At 44.7% G+C, this 24,257-nt stretch overlaps 1 protein-coding gene across 2 annotated transcripts in view; it reads right to left on the bottom strand.

Moving 5' to 3' along the window:
• LOC121269068 (echinoderm microtubule-associated protein-like 6) overlaps positions 1-24,257 on the bottom strand; it is a 738,052-nt gene that overhangs the window by 299,910 nt on the left and 413,885 nt on the right. For both annotated transcript variants that reach the window (XM_041173516.1, XM_041173508.1), the window contains exon 10: positions 5,938-6,150. In XM_041173516.1, the coding sequence (XP_041029450.1) occupies positions 5,938-6,150 (213 nt within the window). The remainder of the gene's footprint in view (positions 1-5,937; positions 6,151-24,257) is intronic.

Genomic DNA, 24,257 nt, shown 5'->3' on the forward strand with positions numbered 1-24,257 from the left:
AGTTTCTGCCCCATCCCTCCAAAGTCTGTGTTACCCAAATTTAAAATCTTAGTTCATGTTTCGTCCTTCCCCTTTCAAACATAATATCAAATTCAATTGTGTTATGGTCAATGTTAGCTGATTGTTCTCTGACCATTAGATTGTTGACCGATTCAGATTCATTACCATCATTAAATCTAATAAGATCTGTTTTCATTTGGTTCAAGAATATTTTGTTCCAGAAAGTTGTCTCAAATAAAATGATTTTTAAAAAATTTTAAGCCTTCCTTTATTCATACTATTTTCAGGCCCAAAATCTCATCCTCCAGCCAAGAACATACGGGATGGAATCATCCCAGATTTGCACTAAATGCGTGGGCTGACCACTGACCACAATGGCTGGTTTTCGCACCATATCATCCTAATCCCACCTCATTAATCTTGCATTTCTGGGAAACACCATTTCGCTGGCGGGCAGCCTCTGATTCACCCGCCACGCCGTCACCTCGCCGCTTCCTCAAGCCATATTTAAAATGTGTGCATGCTTCTCAGTGCTTTCAGCCCAGGACTGCTGCACAGAAGAAAGGCAAGAAGACTGCAGCGCCCCGATTCAGTGTCAAATCCCTGGGACACCTTCTGGACATGATGTCTTCCATCCACACTCTTGCCACAGGAGGCCCACTGGTGTTACCACTCTGGCTTGAGAGGCGGTGGCAGTGGTGGTCAGTACCAACTCTGCACAGAAGAGGTTCGCCATCCAGTGCAGAAAGAGGATGAGTGATCTCATCCGTGCCATCAGGGTAATGCAACCATCTCATCACTCTAAACTCAAACACTCACAAGCCCATCTCACTCACTGCCAGCTCGAGGGATATCATTACTCTCTCTCTCACACACCCTCACATTTCCACCTGGACTCATCCCCTCTGAACCCTCTGAAGACTGCCTCCTCAGGCTTCACTCTCGAGGCCACTTGCACAGATCAACATGTGTCCCCACATACACCCTGGGATACCCCCTTCCCCAGTATTGCCCTGCAGGAGGCAGACATTGACTAGCCCTGCAGTCTCTTCTCTTGCTTAAGGACACTCCTCCCCCTTCCCCCAAGCAAGCAATAGCCCTGCAGCCATTGAAAAGCCATCCCTGCCTCACGGCTGGTCTCATAAGACCGTGAGCCCCCTAAAAGTGATGTGGTGCTGCCTGCGAAGCCTGGCGCTAATGACCGCAAGTGCTGCCTGGAGCAAGGTAGCCAAACAAACCTTGAGGTCCCAAGCGAAGTGCAGCTCGCCAAGTGCACATCTCTTATGATTAGCTGTGAAACATGCCAATGTGCTCAGTTGATCCAGTGTGAGGGAATGATTCGGTGGACTGGGCTTATAATGATATGCAGATGTATTACAATGAAGTTCCTGACATCCAGGGGCGGGAAATGCAACCCACCATTGATGGACATAGCAGACAATTGCAAACTGGTTTCATGGCTTTCCTGCCATGATGTCCGACACCAAAATTTCAAGGATCATTCTGATGATGTGAGTGAGTTAGACCAGAGATCACCTTCCCTGCACCACCGCCACCATCTCCTCAGGTCTTACTCAAGCCCAAAGGTGTCAGCTCCATCTTAAATTGCTGTAGTAGAGTCACTAGCATGGCCATGGCAGTGACTATCAGAGTAAGGCAGCTGTCTCATCACTCTAAACTCACAGGAAGGAATTTGGAGGGGAGGAGGATTCCAGTGGGAGGAAGGAATCTGGGGTACCAGGGGTAGGAGGGAGTAAGAGTGGATGAGGGAGTAAGGGGGGGGGGTTGCGGAGAGGGGTGATGTCCAGCTGAACATGCAAGGGAGGGGTCTGTGGAGTCAATGACTGCCTCCTGGGGAGCGAACTGAGGGTAGGCATGGTAGGAGGGGAAAGTATGTATGAGAAGGGGCAGAGTGAGCTGGAAGGGTTGTAGGATGAGGGTGTGACTGTCGCGGTGCGAGAGTGGTAGGTGGGGACCAGGAGGCAGACATGGGGGTGGGGAGGAGAAGGAGGTCGGGGAGGTCAATGTGGATGGGGCTGGGATTCTTGGGAAGGTGCACGTTCACCTGGACACCCAGGGAAGACAAGGATTCTGGTTAATATGTGACAGTGAGGAGGTGGAGGGTGATGCCAGGGGGTCAACAGTGGTGGGTGACTCAGAGAGGAGAAAGGATGGAGCAGCTGAGAAGAAACCTTACAACGACCATGTTTTTGAAATCAAAAGCGAGAGAAGTCTCATGTTGGGCAGGCACAGGTGTTGCATGGGAGTGCAATGAGTGGATGGGCAGAGGTGCAGGTCAGCTCAGATGGACAACTGAAAGAGAACCCCAACCCCAGCAGGCAGTGTTGAAAATGCTCAGGACGTTGAGATGAGTGTGATGGAGGAAGGCTCCATGTGGGAGAATGCTTGCACAAGGCTCCAAAAGGCCCTGTCAAACACACACTTCACTCTCCAGATTCACTTGTAGTCCGGCTGTGTGCAGCTGAACTGCTAGTGAGTGGGGTGGGTGGGGGGGAGGACGCAGGGGGTGGACTTGCGAAGCCTGTAAATGAAGCTGAAACTACCATTACACATTACTCAGTGAAACTGAATGTATTTTCTGATTATAAAGTGACAAAATGTGTTCATCCATGCAACCACTTGTGATCAGAAATTCTTAAGTTTTCTAGGCCTACCACTTCTTCTAGGTGCTGCAATGGTTAGCCCCTGTTGCCTCTGATGACTTCATTGTGGGTCCCCTGGAGAGCCGAGGGCCCTGGCCTGACTCCTTGAGTGAAAGGAGCATCTGGAGGGACATCGAAGTGCCCCATTTCCCTCTCATGTTGCCATTGCAGGAACTCACCCATGGCTACCGGGATGGAATGCAGCTCTGCGTGCATATCTGCATTCTGCTGGACCAGGGTTTCCATGGCGTCCATCATCCTCTCCATGGAGACCTCAATGCGCATGTATGTGGGCACTACTTCATCAGAGAGCAGGCGGACCCGCTCCTTCAACTCACGATCTACTGTGTTGAGGGCTTCTGACAACTCTGCGTGATTTTCCCCTTCCTTCTGCTGACTCTCCACGATGGGTTGGAAGGCCGAATCCAGAGGCTTGTTATCTGACTCGGACCTCACAGACCCCTCTTCCCCAGCAGTCCTCCGAGTGCCGGGGAGCTCAGCTGAACCTGCCTCCTCCTGCTGCGGACATGTGTCCATGTGGTGGCCATCGATTATGAACCTCAGCCTGCTCTAGATCTATATCCCACCGAGGAATGTCTCTCTGCATTGGTGGAGTGTGTGTATAAGCACTACGACGTGTCTTCCAGGATGCTTTTTGCAAGGTCTTCAATGGAAGAGGTGTCCTCTTGGCTGGAGGTAAGGAGCTGGATGGAGCTGAGGGACTGGATGGCTGTGGGTGCTGGCTGCTTGGCTGATTTCCCTGTGAACCAAAGTAGAGATAATTAGTGCACGGTAGCAGAGTCAAAAGCAGGAGAACACTCACAGTTGTGTTGAGAGAGGGACGATGTAGTGCAGGATCCTCGCATAGGTGTTCACCACCGACCTCACTGTCGCCACAGGCATGGTCCATGTCCTCACCAGTCAGCTAGATGGCACACTCCTCAAAGTGAGTGAGGGACCTAATGTGGACCAATTCTCCTCTCCCTGTTGTTGTCAGTCAGCTTCTCCTGCATGAAAACAGATGGACAGTGTGCGAGCAGCAAGCTGGCACCACGTGGAATGTATGTATGGTGAGCGGAGCCATGGATGGGATGAGGACACGGGCTCCAGAAGATATGAACCTGATGGAGATGTGAAGGTGTGTGTGAGAGTTAGTGGTGTTGTTCCTTGAGGTGTGAGGTCCCTGTGGATGTGTGATGGGGTTGTGAGTGTGAGAGTGATGAGAAGAGTGACAAGAAGAGTGATGAGAAGAGTGACTTATCCTGACAGAACTGATGACGTCATTCATCCTCTTCCTGCATTGGATGGCTGTCCTCTTCTGGAGGCTGTCCATGCTGGATTGGTGACCTTGCTTACTGGTCTTCGCCCAGAGTGGAAATAGAGGACGTCACGGTGGTTCTCCACTGCATCCAGTAGGTGCTCAAGGAAGGCATCGCTAAATTTGGGGGCAGCAGGTTTCCTCCCTATGGCAGTCATCAGTTCCCAGCAGCTTTCTATTCCTTAATGCATGCTAGCTCTGTGCAGGGGCGTGCTTTAAATATGGCGCCCAGTTTACTGAAGGCCTGAGGTGACGGCAGGGCAGGAAGATCAGAGGCCGCCCTGTCAGTGATCCGGCATGTTTCTCAGGAATGCTTTATTAAGGAGAAGGGTTGCGCCGGGAATGGGACGACACGGCGCTAAAAGCCACCATTACGGCTGGCGGGGTAAAACATCCTTATTCTTGCCCACTACTGCACTTAGTGCAAATCTGGGGCAATTCGCCCAGTGTGTCTCAAAGAAAGTATCTCTCATTCTTTCTTCCCTTTCTTCACTTGTGTCTCTCTTTTCAGTTCCATTTCTGTTTGTCTCTCCTTTACTTCCGTTTCTCCTCAATTTCAGAGGCAGTTCTAAGTATGTCCTGGTGTAAAGCTCAAGTTACTGCTGCAGCAGGTGACACAAATTCTTGTCTTCTTTGCTACATCCCCTCATTTTCTTTCTCTAGTACCAAACATAGCCCTGACACACCACCCATAACTCCCTTACAACTGTTTGAAAGGCAGCCAAAAACAGTGCAACACCAGCAAAATCTTCCTCTCAGCAGTCAGAATTAAATTTTCACAGTCCAAAAGCAAGTTAATTTGAATATTTTATTCATTATTTTAAAATGTTCTGCCATTTGTCCTGGATACGTATGGAGCAGCCCGACTCTCAATATGACAAGCAGTGCACTTCCAGCTTGTAATAAGCACCATGTCACAGCTGCTATTTTGGGTGCTTAGATGCCTGTTTTGTGCCTTAAAAACAAGCACAGTGTCATTGAATTTCTAGGCCTAGGGTTCCAGAAATTCACGAGTTGCATCTCTAAATAAATGCTGAGATGTGACAATCAGAAACCTGTTCCTGACAGACATTCTAAGGTCAAGAGAATTTTCCTAATTTACCTATCATAGAGGTACACATCGGGCATCCACCTGCTGAAGAAGGCCAGTTTAAGAGCAAAGGGCTGGTGAGGGTGAGGTATGGTCTGGACCCCTCCTCTATGACAGACTTTTATTTTACACCTATTCTTTTATAAGGAGGTTACACTGCAAATTTACAAAAATATGATCTCCTTAGCGTCAGGAATCCAGAGTACGATCCCAGTCTGGACCCCTAGATGGGCTTCACTTCTGCCCCTTTTAAGGTAGACATAGCTGGTCTGACCAGACATAACTTAACTAATTATACACTAAGGCTGAGGGTCAAGCACTTAGGAATTCACAAAGAAGGGACACTCCTTTATGCTAAAAGACATGTTCAGTGGCTCCTCCCTAGCAGGTCATCCACAGAGGTTCAGCAGCAGGCTGGGATCAAGCTTATCCGTTTTTCAACCTAGTTCCTGGCCTTTCTGGCAGAATTACACAGCTGCAAGATTTTCAGCACCTGGAAAATGGTTATTATGAAGAAAGAAAATGCAGATTAAAAAGAACGTAAGAAACTGAAAAAAAGTAAACAAAAGGTAAAAGTTAAAGAACATGGGGAAGAAATTAATTCATGTAGTAGCGTTTCTAGAGATTGTTATCCATTTTCCAGGGACAAACAGTGCCAGAAACTGCTACCTGCGTGGTTCGTGGCACTGCCTGCCCCCAGGGGGATAAACGTAATCTGCGTAGTGCCACGAGAAGTGGCACAATACAAACAAATTTTACCCCCATATGAGCCCGTGGAACACAGATATCTGATGTGTTAGGATAACATTCATCATCTATAGACAGTACAATCACTAGCTGTAACAGTCAAGAAATAAATTCCTTACCTTTCTTCAAACAAGGAAACCTAAAGAGTTTGACCAATCCGAAGTCATCTCCAGACACAAGGGTAGCACTACCAAAGTTCGCATCCACAAAATTGATGTCCATGATGTCTGTATACTTAGGCCAAATTCCATTTACTTCAGGTCCAATTACACAAGTCCATGTGGCCCAATGAATCCCTTTTATTTCCTCTTTACTCGTTAAGTGCTTTCCAGCTTAAAAATATATTTGATATATTAATACAGAAAATATTTCACATGTTATTTGCATTTTAAAATCATACGGTCTTATTTTATATGGATTAATAGAGTCAATACAATTTAAGTGCAAATTCAAAGTTATTTTGAAGGGAAACATGGTCATGTAACTTCAATCAATACATACAATATTAAAATACATGCATAATTTGACTTACAGTGCACTAGAAAGCCAGAATTCCTACTTTTTGCTCAACACTGAAGAATGGCTGGTCAAAATATAACAATGCAAATTTCCCTATAGGCTTTTGCCAGCCTTTCTGCATCTAATTTAAAAGAATAAAATACAGACAAGCCATTTCTGCCATGAGAGGTGAGATTCTACTGGCCTGGATTTTGTTGTAACAATAATAGTGAAGCTATCAGCGCTCACCATTATTATGAGGTAAATTGGACAGCAACTTCTGGCATCTGCAAATGCACAGCTAAACATGTAAATCCAGAGATTTCCATCAGAAATAACCTGCTCCTCCACCAGGTGCACTGTTACAGATCTCATCATTAGACTCAGCATTGAAATAACTGCAACAACATGTACTTGCCCACTAGGTCCACACTAAAAATGGCTGTAAAAGTTAGACTAGTACATTCAGATGTAAGAAAGTTTTTAATGGCATAATAAATGATAATTAATTCTGAACAACTTCTCTGGCCTGGAAAATTTAATTTATTAATGTGGAGTCTCAGTTCCTCAGAAGAAAATTAGTGTTGGAGAATTTTTAAATAATTTACAAATTTCTTTGAACATTTTCTGGATGACTCTATTATCTTTTTCCCTTTATTCCATCTGTATTTTCCAATCTTAATTTTGCTTTCTGTAAATACAAATTTTATATTTTCTGGTTCAAAGTCTGCATGGCTCATTGAGGATTCTTCAATCTGACTAGTTGAAGAACCTTGGTGATTCTTGTCCTGGTCACGGATACCACAGATCCTGTACAGACAGCAGCGTGCTGGAACAGATGCCATTCAAATCTTTGTGGGCTGCTGTCAGCGAGGTGAAAGACATACGCTATTCCTTCACTACTGACCACAAAATGCAGACCATTATTGTTACAAAAAAATGTGAAAAATAAAATATTTTGGTTGCACATTCAAGAGAATAGTCTGCCAACATTTTACAATGACAAAGTTATCAAATTCCTGGACTACTGCTTTCCATAATTTTAATGGAGTTGCCCCTTCTAATGCACCTGAGTGTAATTGTAAAATGTATAAAATATGGTCCAGAAGTCAAAGAACCATGTACTTTTCATGATATTTTAATTGAAATAGAAGTTTAATTGAAATGGAAGTTTAGGAAACATGGCATTCATATTACCTGCCAGTGTGTAATTAGAAGATGACAATGACTATAAGTTTTTAAATTTTTAGATACTATAAATCTTTTATTCTTTCATGAAGATTCCAATTAATAAATCTGTTCTCGAAAAATAGGAGGATCTTCTATCTTGTAGGCTACTCAATGCCCTAATGAGAATCCTTCATTTACTGCTAGAGATATCCAGCATGAGGGTATGTTGGCTGGGGGGGGGGGAATAAATCACATCAACTCCTTTCTGAGGCATTTTGTGATGGCACAGCATTAGATTGTGTGCTACATTCAAAGTGATCGCTCCTGCCAACTGAGTAATGGCCTTTTCTACTCTGAAGTACCAGTTGGGTTTGCTAAAAGTAATTTCCTGAAAAATACAGTACATTAAGGCCCCAGGCATATATTGTAGGAACACAGGGGTCAATCAGGTTGGAGACAGTAAAAATAAAGAATTGGGAAATGCATCGCCATGTATGCAGCTGCCACCATTTTTACGCAGCCAGGTACGTGGTGCACCTGTATCCTGTCTTCAAGAGCCAGGGCATTTAATTAAAATATTTAATCCCAATTGCAATTGGGAGACTGTTCCCTACAGTCACTGCATGACTGTAAAGCATTTTGGGACATCCTAACGTTATGAAAAGCACGATATAAATGCAAGACTTATTTTCTTTCTTCTTTAAAGTTAACAGTTGTTGCTGAGTTTCCCAGGGCTCAGGAAACCTGACAGCAAAATGAAGTCAAAAGCAGCTGGCTGAATAAGAGTTTTTTAGGGCACTTCTTGTGAGCCAGAAAGAGCAGGAGAGCTCCCTGTGTCCTTCAAGCAAACTTTCAGCCTCCCTGTCAGTCGCAACTTCTCCTCACTGCTACAGTCAACACCCTATCTCCAAACCCCAATCTTGATCCACTGCTGCATAATTGGTCAAACCACCTCCCCACCAAGCCGCAATGTTGAGCCACATGCTACACAATCGGCCAAGGACCCCCTGCTCTATGTCCTGATCTGGAGCTGCCTGCTCTGAAACTGGCCGAACTGCCCCCCCATCTCCCCCAACCCAAGCCCTGAGCTTGAATTGCTTGCTCTGCAGTCAACCAACACATCCCTGTAAGCCCCAAACTTGAGTACCCCACAGCCCACAATCGCCAAACTCTCTCCATCCCCGTCATCACATCATTCCTTTAAGTTCCAATCTTTCCCTCTCTCCTAACTGTCAGCTCTGAACCCTATCACCAGACTATAATCTTTCCTGATTGGCATGGATCATCCCCAACAGACCCTTGCTGCAGCCTTCCACTGCTGGCTCTCACCCAGCAGCTGGCCAGCCTGTAAATCTGGTGGAAAACAGAAAAGATAATAACCAGGTCCTCATGTTAAAATTGACAAGATTCTGTATCCCTGAGTTTCCCTTTCCCCCCTCCCACACTTCCCTGCCCCCTCCTACCTCCCTATAAATATCAAGGCCGTGATGTCAGGATGATGTTTATCTTAAGAACAATGAATACTTTATAAAGTAGATTTTTTCCAGATATTTAAATCTTGTCACTGTAGAACTGAAGTGCAGCTCTTGCATAACTAGCTGTGAGCCAAACATAAAACCAACGGTACTCTTGAGCACCCAAAAGACACGTCAAAATTGTAGATTTTGTGAAATATAACAGTACTTTTTCTCTCTTCCACACATTAGATCTTCCAAACCACCACTAAACACTGGTTGAAAATAACTTAAAAATGAGCTTATTGTGAAAAAACACAATAATAAAAAAAATGTAGCCATCATATTTGTAGCCATGTTTTCCACAGCTGCTGAGCACTCTCTCAGGTGAGATGATGGGTTCACATGTAAGTATTGGCCTTTACGAGATGAACTATTGACTCAGCTGACAGTATTAGCAAATACATTAACCAAATGCATAAACTGGTTCCAAAATTGAGGTGTCTTAATTGAATCTCAAAACCACCCATGATCCCCCCAGTCCTTGCAAACTACTGACCTATATGCAATCTTCCTTTCCATTGCCTCAATGTGTTGTTGCCTCCCAAATTTGTATCCATCTTTCCAACAACTTCATGTTGAGCCCCTCTAAATCAGCTTTCTGCCTCATTACAACACTGAAATCAAAGTCACAAATGATATCTTCGGTGAATATGACCGTGATACACTATCCCTCCTCATTTTTCTTGATGTCTGCAGCCTTTAACATAGTTGACCATATTCCTGCAATGCCTTGTGTCCGTTGTCCATCTGAGTGGAACTGCCATTGCCTGTTTCCATTCTTATCTATCCAGTCATAGCCAGAGAATCACCTGCAATAGCTTCTCTTAATGCCCCTGCACCATCACCTCCGGAGCTCGCATGGATACATCCTTGGCCCCTTTTTTTTATTACCAACATGCTGATGATATCATCTGAGTACAACATCAGGTTCCAGATGTACACTAATGACACCCAGCTCTACCTGACCACGAGCTTTCTCAACCTTTCACTGCCCCTGTTGTGTCAGACTTTTTAACCTAACACTCAGTCCCAGAGTAGCAAACATTTTCTCCAAATAAATATTTGGAAGACCAAAGTGATACAGGATTAAAAGGAGTCAGGTTATGCCTGTTTTTCTGGTGCTGTGTGACCACATAAGGAATGAAAATGGGGTCCAAGGTGCTCATGCACACTTCTGAAGGGCAGTGTGCAGGATGCTGTTTTGGTAAAGGGGTTTGCATGCAAGTGCCTAATGACCACCAGTAATATGCAAAGCAACAATGTTAAGATATAAATCGGTGTGCAATGCTGATTTGATAGCAGCAATATCATTTTCGAAGTCCACACTCAAGGTAACTTAAAATGGTAGAATTGAACAGGTTGTCAAATGAAATGAAGGACCTCACGTTACTGCTATTTTAAGCAATCATGAGCTACTTAACAGGTTAATTGGAGCTACTTAACAGGTTTTGGAGGCCAGGTTGAGGAGCAGAAAAGTGGAGGAGGTAACATCTTGGGGTCCCCCAATGCTCACAGGGACCCCCGCCCCCCCACCCCACCAAAGGATGTAACCCCAACTTCCTTCCCATCTTTTAAGCGGTATGCTTAAAAAATAGGCCTACCCACTCCCGCCAGTCTGCCCATGCCAACCATTTTATGGTGTGAGCAGCATAATATTTGGATCAATTGGCTTAGTAGCCCACCACCTGCCTACTGTGTTATGAGGAACTTAGATTCATAGACGTTTACAGCACAGAAGGAGGCCATTCAACCCATCGTGTCTGCGCCGGTCAACAAAGATCTGACTAATCCCATTTTCCAGCACTTGGCCCATTGCCCTGGAGGCAATTGGCCATGCGAGTGAATATCTAAATACTTCTTAAATGTTACGAGTTTCAGACTCAACCGCCCTTTCAGGCAGGGAGTTCCAGACTCCCACCACCCTCTGGGTGAAAAAATTTCTCCTCAACTCCCCTGTTGGCCTTCTACCTCTTATCTTAAATCTATGCCCTCTGGTTATTGATCCCTCTAATAATGGAAAAAGTGCCTTCCTGTCCACCCTATTTATGCTCCTCATAATCTTATATCCCTCTATCAGGTCCATTCTCAACCTCCGCTGCTCCAAGGAAAACAACTTCAACCTATCCAATCTTTCCTCGTAGCTCAGACCTCCTGCCCAGGCCGCATCCTGCTAAATCTCCTCTGCACCCCCTCCAGAACAATCATATCCTTCCTACAATGTGGTGACCAGAACTACATGCAGTGGTCCAGCTGCGGCCTAACCAGTGTTTTATACAGTTGCAGCATAACCTTCCTGCTCTTGTATTTGATGCCTCGGCTAATAAAGGCAAGTATCCCATATTCCTTCTTAATCACCCTATCTATCTGCCCTGCTACCTTCACGAATCTGTGGATATGCACACCAAGGTCCCTCTGATCTTCAGTACTTTCCAGGGTCCTACCATTCATAGTGTAATCCCTTGACTTGTTAGCCCTCCTCAAGTGCATTGCCTCACACTTTTCTAGGTTGAATTCCACTTGTCACTGCTCTGTCCACCTGACCAGTCCATTGATATCCTCCTGCAGTTTATGGCTATCCTCCTCGCTATTTACTGCCCTACGAATTTTCGTGTCATCCGACTTCTCGACCATACCACCTACATTTAAGTCCAAATCATTTATGTACACCACAAATAGCAAGGGCCCCAACACTGATTCCTTTGGAACCCCACTGGAAACAGGCTTCCAGTCACAGAAACTTCCCTCTACCATCACCCTCTGCTTCCTGCCTCTCAGCCAATTTTGGATTCAATGTGCCACTTTGCCTTGGATCCCATTGGCTCTAACTTTCTTGACCAGTCTGCCATGAGGGACCTTATCAAAAGCCTTGCTAAAGTCCATGTACACCACATCAAGTGCATTACCCTCATCAACACTCCTGGTTACCTCTTCAAAAAATTCGATCAAATTTGTCAAACATGACCTTCCCTTAACAAATGCATGCTGACTACCCCTGATTAATCCATGTCTCTCCAAGTGCAGATATATTCTGTCCCTCAGAATTCTTCCTAGTAACTTCTCCACCACCGAGGTTAGACTGACTGGCCTGTAATTTCCTGGTCTATCCCTTCCTCCCTCTTTTAATAATGGGCCAACATTAGCAGTCCTCCAGTCCTCTGGCACCTCGCCTGTGGCAAGAGAAGATTTGAAACTACTGCCAGGGCCCCTGAGATCCCTTCCCTTGCCTCCCTCAAATATATCACATCCGGGCCTGTGGATTTATCCACTTTTAAGGCTGCTAAACCTGCCAGTACCTCCTCCCTCTCTATATGTTAATTTCCTCCAATATTTCACAGTCCTCCACCCTGATGTCTATACCTGCATCATCCTTTTCCATTGTGAAGACCGATGCAAAGTATTCACTGATGACTGTATTCAGATCTTCCAGGTCCACACACACATTACCTCTATGGTCCTTAATTGGCCCTACTCTTTCCCTAGTTATCCTCTTGTTCTTTATATAGTTAAAAAACCCCTTTGGGTTTTCCTTTATTCTACCCATCAATGCTTTCTCATGCATGCTCTTAGCTTTCTTAATTTCATTTTTAAGATCCCCCCCCTGCACTTTTTATACTTCTCTAGGGACTCTGCCATATTGAGCCCTTGATATCTGCCATAAGCGTCTCTTTTTTTCTTAATCCTAACCTTTATGTCCCTTGACATCCAGGGTTCTCCAGACTTGGTCCCCCCCCTTGTCTTTACGGGAACATATTTACCCTGTACTTTCTCTATTACCTCCTTGAATGCTTCCCACTGCTCTGACACAGTTTTATCTGCAAGTAGCTGCTCCCAGTCCACTTGGGCAATATAGTATCTGATCTTAGTAAAATTAGCCTTTCCCCAGTTCAGAACTTTTATTCTTGGCCCAACCTTATCCTTTTCTATAACTATCCTAAATCTAACTAAGTTATGGTCACTATCTCCAAAATGTTCTCCTACTGATATGCCTTCCACCTGCCTGGGCTCATTTCCAAATATTAGGTCCAGAACTGTCCCCTCCCTTGTTGAGCTTTCTACATACTGGCTAAAAAAGTTCTCCTGGATGCAACTTAAGAATTTTGCTCCCTCCCTATCTTGCACACTAAAACTGTCCCAGTTAATATTGGGTAGTTAAAATCCCCTACTTTAACTGCCTTATTATTCTTACACTTCTCTGAAATTTGATTACATATTTGATCCTCTATCTCTCCCTGAATGTTTGGGGGCCTATAGTAAACACCCAACAGCATGTTTGCCTCTTTTGTATTTTTTACTTCTACCCATATGGCCTCATTTGATGATCCTTCCAAGATATCATCCCTCCTCACTAATATAAATGATTCCTTGATAAATATTGCGACCCCCCCCTCCCAACTCTTCTATCCCCCTCTCTATCTCGCCTGAATACCCTATAAACTGGAATGTTGAGCTGCCAATCTTGTCCTTCTTTTAGCCAAGTCTCAATCATAGCTATGATATAATACTCCCATGTGCCCATCTGTGCCCTCAGCTCATCTATCTTATTCCTCAGGCTCCTTGCATTAAAATATATTCCATTTAGCCTTGCTAAACTCACTTCTTTCTTATCTAGCCTATGTTTCCTCTGCCCTCCAGACTCAACTATTAGCATTTTAGCTTCTAATTTCATTTCAGCTTCTCTCCCCTCTGAACTACTTTTCAGGATCCCATCCCCCTGCCAATTTAGTTTAAATCCGCCCCAACAGCATTAGCAACGCTCCCCATGAGGATGTTGGTCCCGTTCCTGTTCAGATGTAACCCGTCCAACTTGTACAGGTCCCTCCTCCTTCAGAAACGGTCCCAATGGCCCAAGAATCTAAAGCCCTCCATCCTGCAACATCTCTCCAGCCACACATTCGTCTGCTCTATCCTTCTGTTCCTAGGCTCACTATTGCGTGGCACTGGGAGTAATCCGGAGATTACTACTTTTGAAGTAATGTCTTCAATTTCTTACCCAACTCCCTAAAGTCTGCTTGCAGCACCTTGTTTCTTTTTCTTCCTATGTCATTGGTCCCAAAATGGACCATGACCTCTGGCTGTTCACCCTTCCCCTTCAGATTGCCCTGCAGTGTTCCATGACATCCTTGACCCTGACACCCGGGAGGCAGCATACCAACCTGGAGTCAAACTGAAGTCTCTCCCGCTCTCCGTGAACTTTACAAACTGAAGTCCCTGCCGCTCTCTGCGTCCTTTTCAAACTGAAGTCTCTCTCGCTCTTCGTGCCCTTTTCAAACTGAAATCTCTCCCGCTGTCCAGGTCTTTCTCAAACTGAAGTCCCCACCGCTCTCCGCGTCCTTTTCAAACTGAAGTCTCTCCTGCTCTCTGCATCTTTTTCAACCTGAAATCCCTGTCGCTCTCTGCACCCTTCTCAAACCAAAGTCCTTGCTGCTCTGTGACCTTTTTAAACTGAAGTCTCTCCCCCTCTTTGTGCCCTTTTCAAACTGAAATCTCTCCCACTCTGTGTCCTTTTCAACCTGAAGTCCTGGCCGCTCTCCACACCCTTTTCAAATCAAAGTCCCTGTTGCTCTCAGTGACTTTTTTAAACTGAAGTCTCTCTTCCTCTCCATGCCCTTTTCAAACTGAGGTTCCCGCCGCTTTCCGTGCTCTTTTCAAACTGAAGTCTCTCCCGCTCTCCATGCCCTTTTGAAAATGAAGTCCCGCAGCTCTCTGCATCCTTTTCAAAATGAAGTCCCTGCCGCTCTCCACGTTCTTGTCAGTACGGGTGGGGATGGTGGTAGGTGGGAAGGCGGTGGGCTAGCCATCTGTCATATTTTTCATGCCCCAGACTGCTGAAAACATGCCCGGTGGGGAACGTGAACTCGAGACATTGGTTTTAGTCTCGTCACAGAAAGATGTTACATATATTTGAGGCTACATGTTCCACCACAGGAAAGACAACTTGCAATCTTAGGAAAGAATGGCTTGACATATTTAAAATAGAATTTCTGTACAAATTTCTCATATTTTGGAAAGATATTATTGGCCTAGAGTATGTTAAGAAATAATGCTGAGGCTATCAATGCACACTGTTCTTTAGGAGCAAATTGGAAAGTAATTTCCAGCATTTCTTTTATCTCTTTCTTAATCCCATTTTTCTCTCCTTTTATTTCTCCTTCCATACATGAATTGAAAGCGAATTAAATGTTCTAAAACTTCCCAGTTTAGACACTGCGTGTCTCAATATTCAATCTAATTAAGGAGACATCATTACTTGCTCTGTTCACACAGGTCGCGGATCCCCTATAGAGGATGCCCACTGTTTTAATTCTCTAATAATTGCAAGTTCCAGCACCCAAACGCCCACAGCAAGTCTGTGGGCAACTGTAAGTGTAGTGAACTGTTTATTTGCTGCTGATGGCACATTCTGGTCAAATAAACATCCCTTCTTAAAACTTGGACCTTCAATCTGAAGCATGCTAAAATAAAACATGGTGCAGAATCCAAACTTTCAGTTCAGAAAGATTTCTAATGAAAAGCTGTGGGTATCATTCAATAACAGAATAATTAGGAACTACAGTTTACACAGCCAGCTAAGAGTTATCTCAGAATTAGAATTATTCCTTATGCTCTCTTCTTCTGCAAGTTATAAAAGCAGATAATGTGATCCTGGAATCAGTGCTAGAACCACAGGGCCAGAAACGCTAATTGCATCTATACAGGAATTAACTGACCTCTCACAATGTGATGGTAACTTATTTTAATAAAGAAATGCTACTCCCAATGCAACAGGACATGTTGGGATTAACTTGAGTTCTGTAGGGTGAGATCTTGAGCACCAGCTGATGTTTACATATTACTGATGCATAGAAAGAACATGATGTTTATTAGAAAGCAGGGATAAGAAGCATAGTGTCAGGAGAAAAGTTTGCATGCTGAGGCCCAAAGGCTGAGCAAGATAAGGTGCTGTTCCTCCAGTTTGCGTTGAGAAGGGGGGAAGTAAAGGGGCAGGTGTTGCACCTTCTGTGATTGCATGGGAAGGTGCCATGGAGGGGGTTGAGGTGTTGGGGGTGATGGAGGAGTGGACCAGGATGTCCCGGAGGGAACGGTCCCTACAGAATGCCAACAGAGGGGGTGAAGGGGAGATGTGTTTGGTGGTGGCATCATGCTGGAGTTGTCAGAAATGGCAGAGGATGATCCTTTGAATGCGGAGGCTGATGGGGTGAAAAGTGAGGACAAGGGGGACCCTATCATGGTTCTGGGAGGGAGAGGAAGCTGGGAGGGCAGAGGCGCGGGAGATGGGGCAGACATGGTGGAGGGCTCCGTCAACCACTGTGGGTGGGAAACCTCGGTTAAAGAAGGAAGACATGACAGAGGCACTGTTTTGGAAAGAGGCATCATTGGAACAGATGCGATGGAGGTGAAGGAACTGAGAGAATGGGATGGAGTCCTTACAGGAAGCAGGATGTAAGGAGTTGTAGTCCAGGTAGCTGGGAGTCGGTCGGCTTGTAATAAATATTGGTGGACAAACTATCACCAGAAATTGAAACAGAGAGAGCATCCAATTTCCACCCCTCCATCATTTTCACATGGTCCATCACTGATACTTCCCATCCCTTCCTTGATCTCTCTGTCTCAATCGAAGAAGGTGCAACACCTGCCACTTTACTTTCCCTGGAGGAACAGCACCGCATCTTCCGATTAGGCACTTAAGAGCCTTCCGGACTTAACATTGAGTTCAACAACTTCAGATCATGAACTCTCTCCTCCATCCTCACTCCTTTTTGATCCCCTTGTTTCAAATATTTATTTTTTAAATTTTTATATATAATATATTTTTCCCACCTATTTTTATTATTAGTTTTTAATTTTATTTCCATTCATTGTTTTATCCCCACTCTTAGTCTATTTCAATTTTTTTCCCCCACACTGTACCCCTGCCCCACCTCACCCCCACTAGGGCCATCTGTCAGTTGCTCATTCTGCTTTCTACTCTTAATGTCACCATTAGCACCTCCTTTAGCCAGTACCACCACCATCAACACCCCTTCGGCCTTTTGTTTATGACATCTTTTGCAATCCCTCCTTTGCCTCCACCTATCACTGGCCTTCTATCCAGCTTCACCTTTTCCAACCCCCCTTAAACAGTGTATATTTCACCACATTTTTACTTCTCTTTAGTGCTGAAGAGGAGTCATACAGATTCGAAACATTAACTCTGTCTTTCTCTCCACAGATGCTGTCAGATCTGCTGAGTTTTTCCAGCAATTTTTGTTTTTGTGCCTTTCTTGTTGGGATGGCCAGATACTGCTGTAGAAAATTCTTTTGAACACGTTCCAGGAACTTTTGCCCCTCTCTGCCCTTTACACTACCACTACCCCAGTCTATATTCGGGTAATTCAAGTCCTCCATTATAACTATATAATGTTTGCACGTCTCTGTAATTACCCTGCAGGTTTGTTCCTCCACATCCTTCCCACTAGTTGGTGGCCTATAAACTACACCGAGTAATGTAATTGGACACTTTTTGTTCCTTAGCTCTAGCCAAATTGATTCTGTCCTTGAACCTTCTGGGGCATCCTCTTTCTTTAGCACTGCAGTGCTCTCCTTAACCAATACAGCCACCCCTCCTCCTTTTCTTCCTGCCCTATCTTTCCTGAACACATTGTAACCAAGAATATTTAACATTCAGTCCTGCCCTTCCTTGAGCTAAGTCTCTGTTATCACTGCAACATCATAATCTGCACCTGTAACTCACCAATCTTATATACTATACTCTGTGCATTCACATATATGCAGTATAACCCTGATTTAGGCTTCATTACATTCTCCCTTACTCCAGCTCAGCCTATTAACTTACTACTCTCTATTCTAGCTTTATCTATCTCTCCCAGTATTTTGTGCACCTTGCTGTTACTCTCTAATATTACCTCCTGGTTCTCTCACCCCTGCCAAGTTAGTTTAAAGCCCCCCAACAGCACTAGCAAAACTCCCTGCAAGGAACTCAGTCTCGGCTCTGTTCAGGTGCAACACATCCAGGTGCATACAAGTGCCATCTCACCCAGAACTAGTTCTGGTGTCTCAGGAATCTAAAGCCTTCCCTCCTGCACCATCTTTCCAGCCAAACATTCATCTGCCTTATCCTCCTATTTCTGTACTCACGTGGCACTGGTAGTAATCTGGGGATTACTACTTTTGAGGGCCTGTTTGCAAATTTTCTATCTAGCTCCCTAATTTCTGTCTGCAGGATCACATCCCCTTTTCTACCTAAGTCATTGGTACCAACATGGGCCACAACCTCTGGCTGTTCACTCTCCCGCAGATGAATGTCCTGCAGCCACTCTGTGACACCCTTGACCTTGCACCACGGAGGCAACATATCATGCTGGAGTCACGTCTACAGCCGCAGAAAGGCCTGTCTGTTCCCCTAACTAATGAATCCCCCATCATTATTGCTCTTCCTTTCTTCTTCCTTCCCTCTTGTACAGCTGAACGGCTCATGGTGCCACAAACTTGGCTCTTGCACTCTTCTTAGGAACCAACAATCTCACCTGTATCCAAAACAGAAAATCGATTAACAAGCGGCACCCTAGGGGTTCCGGCACTATCTGCCTGGTTCTCTTGGGCTGCCTGGTGGTCACTCATTCCCTTTCTGCCTCCATGCCCCTAACCTGCAGTGTAACCACCTCTCTGATCATGCTTTCTACGTAGTTCTCAGCCTCGCTGGTGCACCACAGTGACTCTAGCTGCTGCTTGAGCTCCGAAACCTGAAGCTCAAGCAGCTGGCAGCACTTCTTGCACATGTGGTCATCTGGATCAACAGTCGTGTCCACGACTTCCGACATATTACAGGACACGCATTTCACACAACCAAGCTGCCCTGCCATGTATTAACTTTACTTCACTTATGTTAACTTTATTATACTTTGGCTTACTTATATTACTTTATGCGACTGGCCCTGACTACCCCTTATTCCTAGTGTTTCTTACTCAAATCCAAGTAGCTACTTCTTTAAAAATAATACATTTTTCTAGCTTACAGCTATTTAAAGACACTAACAGCAGTTTCTTACCAACCAATGAACTTACGGTTTTTCTGTGATGTCACTGTTCGATTTTTTTTTTTCAAACTCAGCTCCAAATGTGAGGTTTACATCCAGACCCATTTCTGTTCAGCTGCTCCTGATTTAGAATAATTCCTACGTATACCGCACTTCTTTCACCCAGGCAACAAATTCCCATGGGAGCCTAAATAGACTCACTCAGTCTATGTCTCACTCTGGCGTAGTCACCTGTCTCCTCGCGCACCTTTTACTTCTTTCAGTTTAGTATACTATATTCGCTGCTCACAATATGATCTCCTCTACACTGGGGAGACCAAAGGCAGACTGGGTGACCATTTTGTGGAGCATTTCTGTTGAGTTCGCGAGCGTGATCCCAAGCTTCCAGGCACATGTCATTTTATTTCTCTGATCTTTCTGTCCCTGGCCTGCTACAATGTTCTAATGAAGCTTAAAGCTAGTTTGAGGAACAGAATCTTATCTTTCGACTGGGTACTTTAGATTGAGTTCAAAAATTTTAGATTATAACCTGTACCCGCTTTTTGTTTTGTGTTTCTTTGGCAGATTTTTTTCCTGTTCCTTTCTTATTTCCTTAACTTTGCATTCATTTGGTAGCTATCCTGCCTGTCATGCCTCCTCTAGATACATCTTTTGTTTCTTTACTTGTCCCATTACCGTTCCCTTTAGTCTTGTGCCATGAAACCTTTTGGCATTTAAGCTTTCCTGCCCTCCACCCTATCAAAAACCTTCCCTTTTGTTCTTCCTGCCCCTCCCGCTTTCACTTGCTCAAAATCCATTACATTCTAACTTTTCCCAGTTCTGATAAAAGGTTACAAATCTGAAACCTTGAACTCCATTTTTCTCTTCACAGATGATGCCTGACCTGCTGAGTATTTCCTGCATTTTCTGCTTTTACTATTATGTTGAGGTGGTGCAGTCTGAAGCTGGACCTCAAGGGCCAGATCTGCTCAAGGATGTCCTCCAAGACCAGTCTCGAACACTGAAAATCAACAGCCTTGTAGCCAGAGGAGTAGCATTGTGTAGGCGCACTAGCCAGACAAGGAAATTCACAAGACAGCCACTAAAGGTTGCACAAGGGTGAATGGTTCTGGGCTTATCGTATTATTGATGTTTTGTTGTTGTGTGGATGTTTTGCTCTTGGTCTTTTTTGAGTGATGTACATTAAGGGGACCTTGTCACGGGGATTTAAAATCGAATATACTGTAAGGGAATACTGGATCCATGTTGGGGTGGTGAAGTTCCTTTTAACTGAAGCAGAGCTTCACAATACAGTCCCTCTTGTTTCATCCAGTTGCATGTGGCCTCACCCTTCCTCCTCCTACTCATCCTTCTCCCAAGGTGGCTTCTAGATCCTATGAAGTAGTGGTTCGGTCCTCACAATGAGGTTGGGCACAATGTAGTACACCACCAAAAATATGGAGGCCCTTTCAGGCATGTACTGCAGCTATCCCCTTGAGAGATTCAAGCAGGGAAATCTCTGGCTTTTAAATGGTGTTGTAGGTGACTCCAGGGCTTTCACTGGTGGGATGGCAGGAGGAGGTCATGAGCAATGTATGGTGGAGCTTTACCTTGCCACTGAGCAGCTATCCATGATGTCTTGGAGAACTGAAGATGGTAAGAATTTCTGATTGTTGCAGGATAAAAGCACTGTGGGTGTTGCCATGGTACTGAGCATTTACCGAAATTAATTCCTTTATGTCATTGCATAACAATTACATGCTGACAGGGTGGTAGCCCTTACAGTTGGGGTATCCCACCCTGCACCATCAGGAAGTCCACTATCCTGGGCAATCCATGTGTCCTTTCATCCTGGCCTTTACTCCTCCAGAGAAGATGATGAAGTCCCCTCTCCTTCTGTACAGCACCTTCATCATCTTCTGAATGCTTATGTGGACTACAGATTGTGACACATTTCTGCAGTTGCCAGCTCCCACTTGCAAGGGTCCCATTGCATCGGAAGAAATGGTGATGGTGACCTCCAAAACCACTGGGGAGAGGGAGGGTGGGGGGGCAATGCTTGCCCTGGTTTGCAGCTCCAAGTTGTAAAGAAAGAGGTGACACAACTCTGTCACTACCTCCTTAGTGAAGCCTCCCGAGGCACTGCTCTTGGCTCATCAAAACATACGTGCTGAGGGTCTGAGAAGGCCCTCTTGGGGTAGGGTCTTCTAAGCGGAGCCTTCATCCTCCTCCCTCTGCGCAGATTCCCCTCTCTGCCTCCTCCTCTGCATGCCCTGCTCATGTACAGAAGTAGCTTTGTAACTACCGTCCTCATACTTGCAGAAGGAAGTGTTATCAAAATCACCTCAGATTCAATTGCTAAGTTAATAACCTCAGTACATGGCCAAATCTGCTTCTTAATGGTTGTTGTTTCAGGACTGGACTCTGACAAAATCCTGGCTGTAGTGCTGAAGACTTGTCCACAAGAACTAGCCATGCCTTTGGCCAAGCTGTTCCTATATGACCACAACACTGGTATCTTTTAACAATGCGGAAAATTGTCCAGCTATGTCATGTCCACAAAAAACAGAACAAATCCAATCCAGCCTCATCAATCTACTCTCAATCATAAATATTAAGTGATGGAAGGTGTCACTGACAGTGCTATCAAGTGGCACTTAATCAACAATAACATGTTCAACGGCGCTCAGTTTGGGTTATGCCAAGGCACTCTGCTCCAGAACTCATTACAACCTTGGCCTAAACATGGACAAAAGTGCTAAATTCGAAAGCTAAGGTGAGTGACTGACATTGACACCAGGCCAGGATTTGACTGAGAGTGGCAGCAAGGAGACCTAGCAAAACTGGAGCCAATGTGAATTGGGGGGAAACTTTCCACTGGTTGGGAATATATCTAGTATAAAGGAAGATGTTTCTGGTTGCTGGAGGCCAATCATCTCAGCCCCAGGACCTCTTTTCAGGAGTTCCTCAGAGTAGTGTCCTAGGCCCAATCATCTTCAGCTGCTTCATCAATGACCTTCCCTCCTTCATAAGGTCAGATGTGGGGATGTTCGCCGATGATTGCATAGTATTCAGTACCATCTGAAATTTCTCAGATACTGTAGTTGTCCGTGCCCACAAGCAGAAAGATCTGGAACAACACTGAGGCTTGGGATAATAAGTGGCAAGTTACATTTTTACCACAGAAGTATCAGGCAATGATCATCTCCAACAAGAGAGAATCTAACCATCCCCCTGTGACATTAAAACACATTACCACCACTGAATCCCCCCATGCCCAATCAACATTCTGGGGATTACCAATGACCAGAAACTTAACTGGGCCAGCCTCCAGATATTGTGGCTGCAAATAACATAAATATGGCAGCTCAAGATTGAGTTCAGCGAGCCCAAGTGCTTGACTACAGGAATTTGGTAAGTGAGGGAATTCAGTACAGTGAGGGAGGTGGTGTTGTCTGGTCTCTTACAAAAAAGGAGTGGTCCATGAGAGATAGCGGAAAACCAGCGAGACCTGAAAGCCAAAACCCAGAGGCACGAATCAGGTGAGCAGGGAGTTAATGGGGTGTTTTAAGTTTTAATTTATCTTTCTAAACTGGGACACTTGTTTAAGCTGGTGCTGGGAGGATATAATTATTGCATTAAATTTATAGCAGAAATAGTTAACTCCATAACATAACTACGGAAAATCACTGAGTGATGCTTGTAGGCTTGAAAACGAATTAGTTAAATAAAACACAATAAGGTTGACAGGCCAGGTGATGTGTTGCAACTACAGCATGTGGGAACTTGTGAACACCTGTGAGATTCATGACAACCACATCTGCAGTAAGTGTCAGCAGCTTAAAAGACCTCAGCCAGAGCTGATGAGTTTCGGACTGTGCGATGCAACAGGGAGGGGAACACATTGTTCCAGGAGGCTGTCAAACCCCTTAGGCCAGGTGCTTCAGATTTGATCTGTGGTCAGGGACAGAAGGATGATTTGCAAGTGAGGCACGTATGGAGATCTAGAAGCTAGCAAGATCTAGAAGCTAGCAACAGAGAAGCCTGAACCCTTACAATTGTCCAGCAGGTTCAATGCTCCTGCAGTTTATATGGGCGAGAGCAAGGACTTCAGGGAGAATGAGCAAACTGACCACGGCACCATGCTGCAGTGCAGCATTCAAGTTGGGAGAGTAATAAGGAATGTAGTAGTATGGGACACAATAGTTAGGAGGATAGATATTGTTCTCTGCAGCCAAGAGCATGAGGACCAAAGGCTGTGTTGCCTGCCCTGTGCCAGGGTTCTGAACAGCTCCTCAGGCTGGAGGAGGAATTTGGAATGGAAGGGGGAGGATCCAGTTGTTGATGTCCACATCAGTACCAACGATATAGGTAGGACTAAGAAAGAAGTTCTGCTGAGAGAGTATAAGCAGCTGGCGGCTAAATTAAAAAGCAGAACAGCAAAGGTAATGATCTACCTGAGCCACGAGCAAATTGGCATCAGGTAAATATGACTAGAGAGTTGAATGCATGGCTCAAAGGTGGGTGTGGGAGAAATGGAGAAACTTGGTAGAGAGGGCTTTATACTAAACTGTAGGAAGGAGGGTTCACATGAGGGGAGATATGGTAAGTTAAAGAGGAAGGAGAGGGCAATAGTGCAGGGTAACAATACAGGTAATGATAACCTAAGTGTCAAAGGAAAGGGCAGAGTGCACAAATATAACAGAGCACAGGCGAATAAAATCAGAGTAGGGAAAATTTTTAGAAAGACAGAATTAAAGGCTCTTTATCCAAATGGATTCATAGCAAGATAGATGAATTGATAGGGCAAACAGAAATAAATGAATATGATTTGATGGCCTTTACAGAGACATGGCTTACAGCTGGGGCCTGGGTATTCAAGGATATTTGGCATTTTGGAAGAACAGCAAGAAATTGAAAGGCTCTATTAATAAAGGATGAAATCAGTACAGTTGTGAGAAATGATCTTGGCTCAGAGTATCAAAATGTAGAAGCTGTCTGGGTGAAAATAAAAAATAACAAAGGATAGGTGACATTGGTGGGAGTAGTTTATAGGCTCCCTGATAGTACTTACATGTAGGACAGAGTAGAAATCAATAAATAATGGGGTAAGGGAGATACTGCATAATTATGGGAGATTTTAATCTTCATATAGATTGAATGAATCAAATTAGCAAAGCTAGCCTGGAGGATGAGTTCATAGAGTGTATTCAGGACAGTTTCTTAGAACAAAATGTTCTG

This window comes from Carcharodon carcharias, chromosome 2 (assembly GCF_017639515.1).
Source record: "Carcharodon carcharias isolate sCarCar2 chromosome 2, sCarCar2.pri, whole genome shotgun sequence".
NCBI classification, from domain to species: domain Eukaryota; kingdom Metazoa; phylum Chordata; class Chondrichthyes; order Lamniformes; family Lamnidae; genus Carcharodon; species Carcharodon carcharias.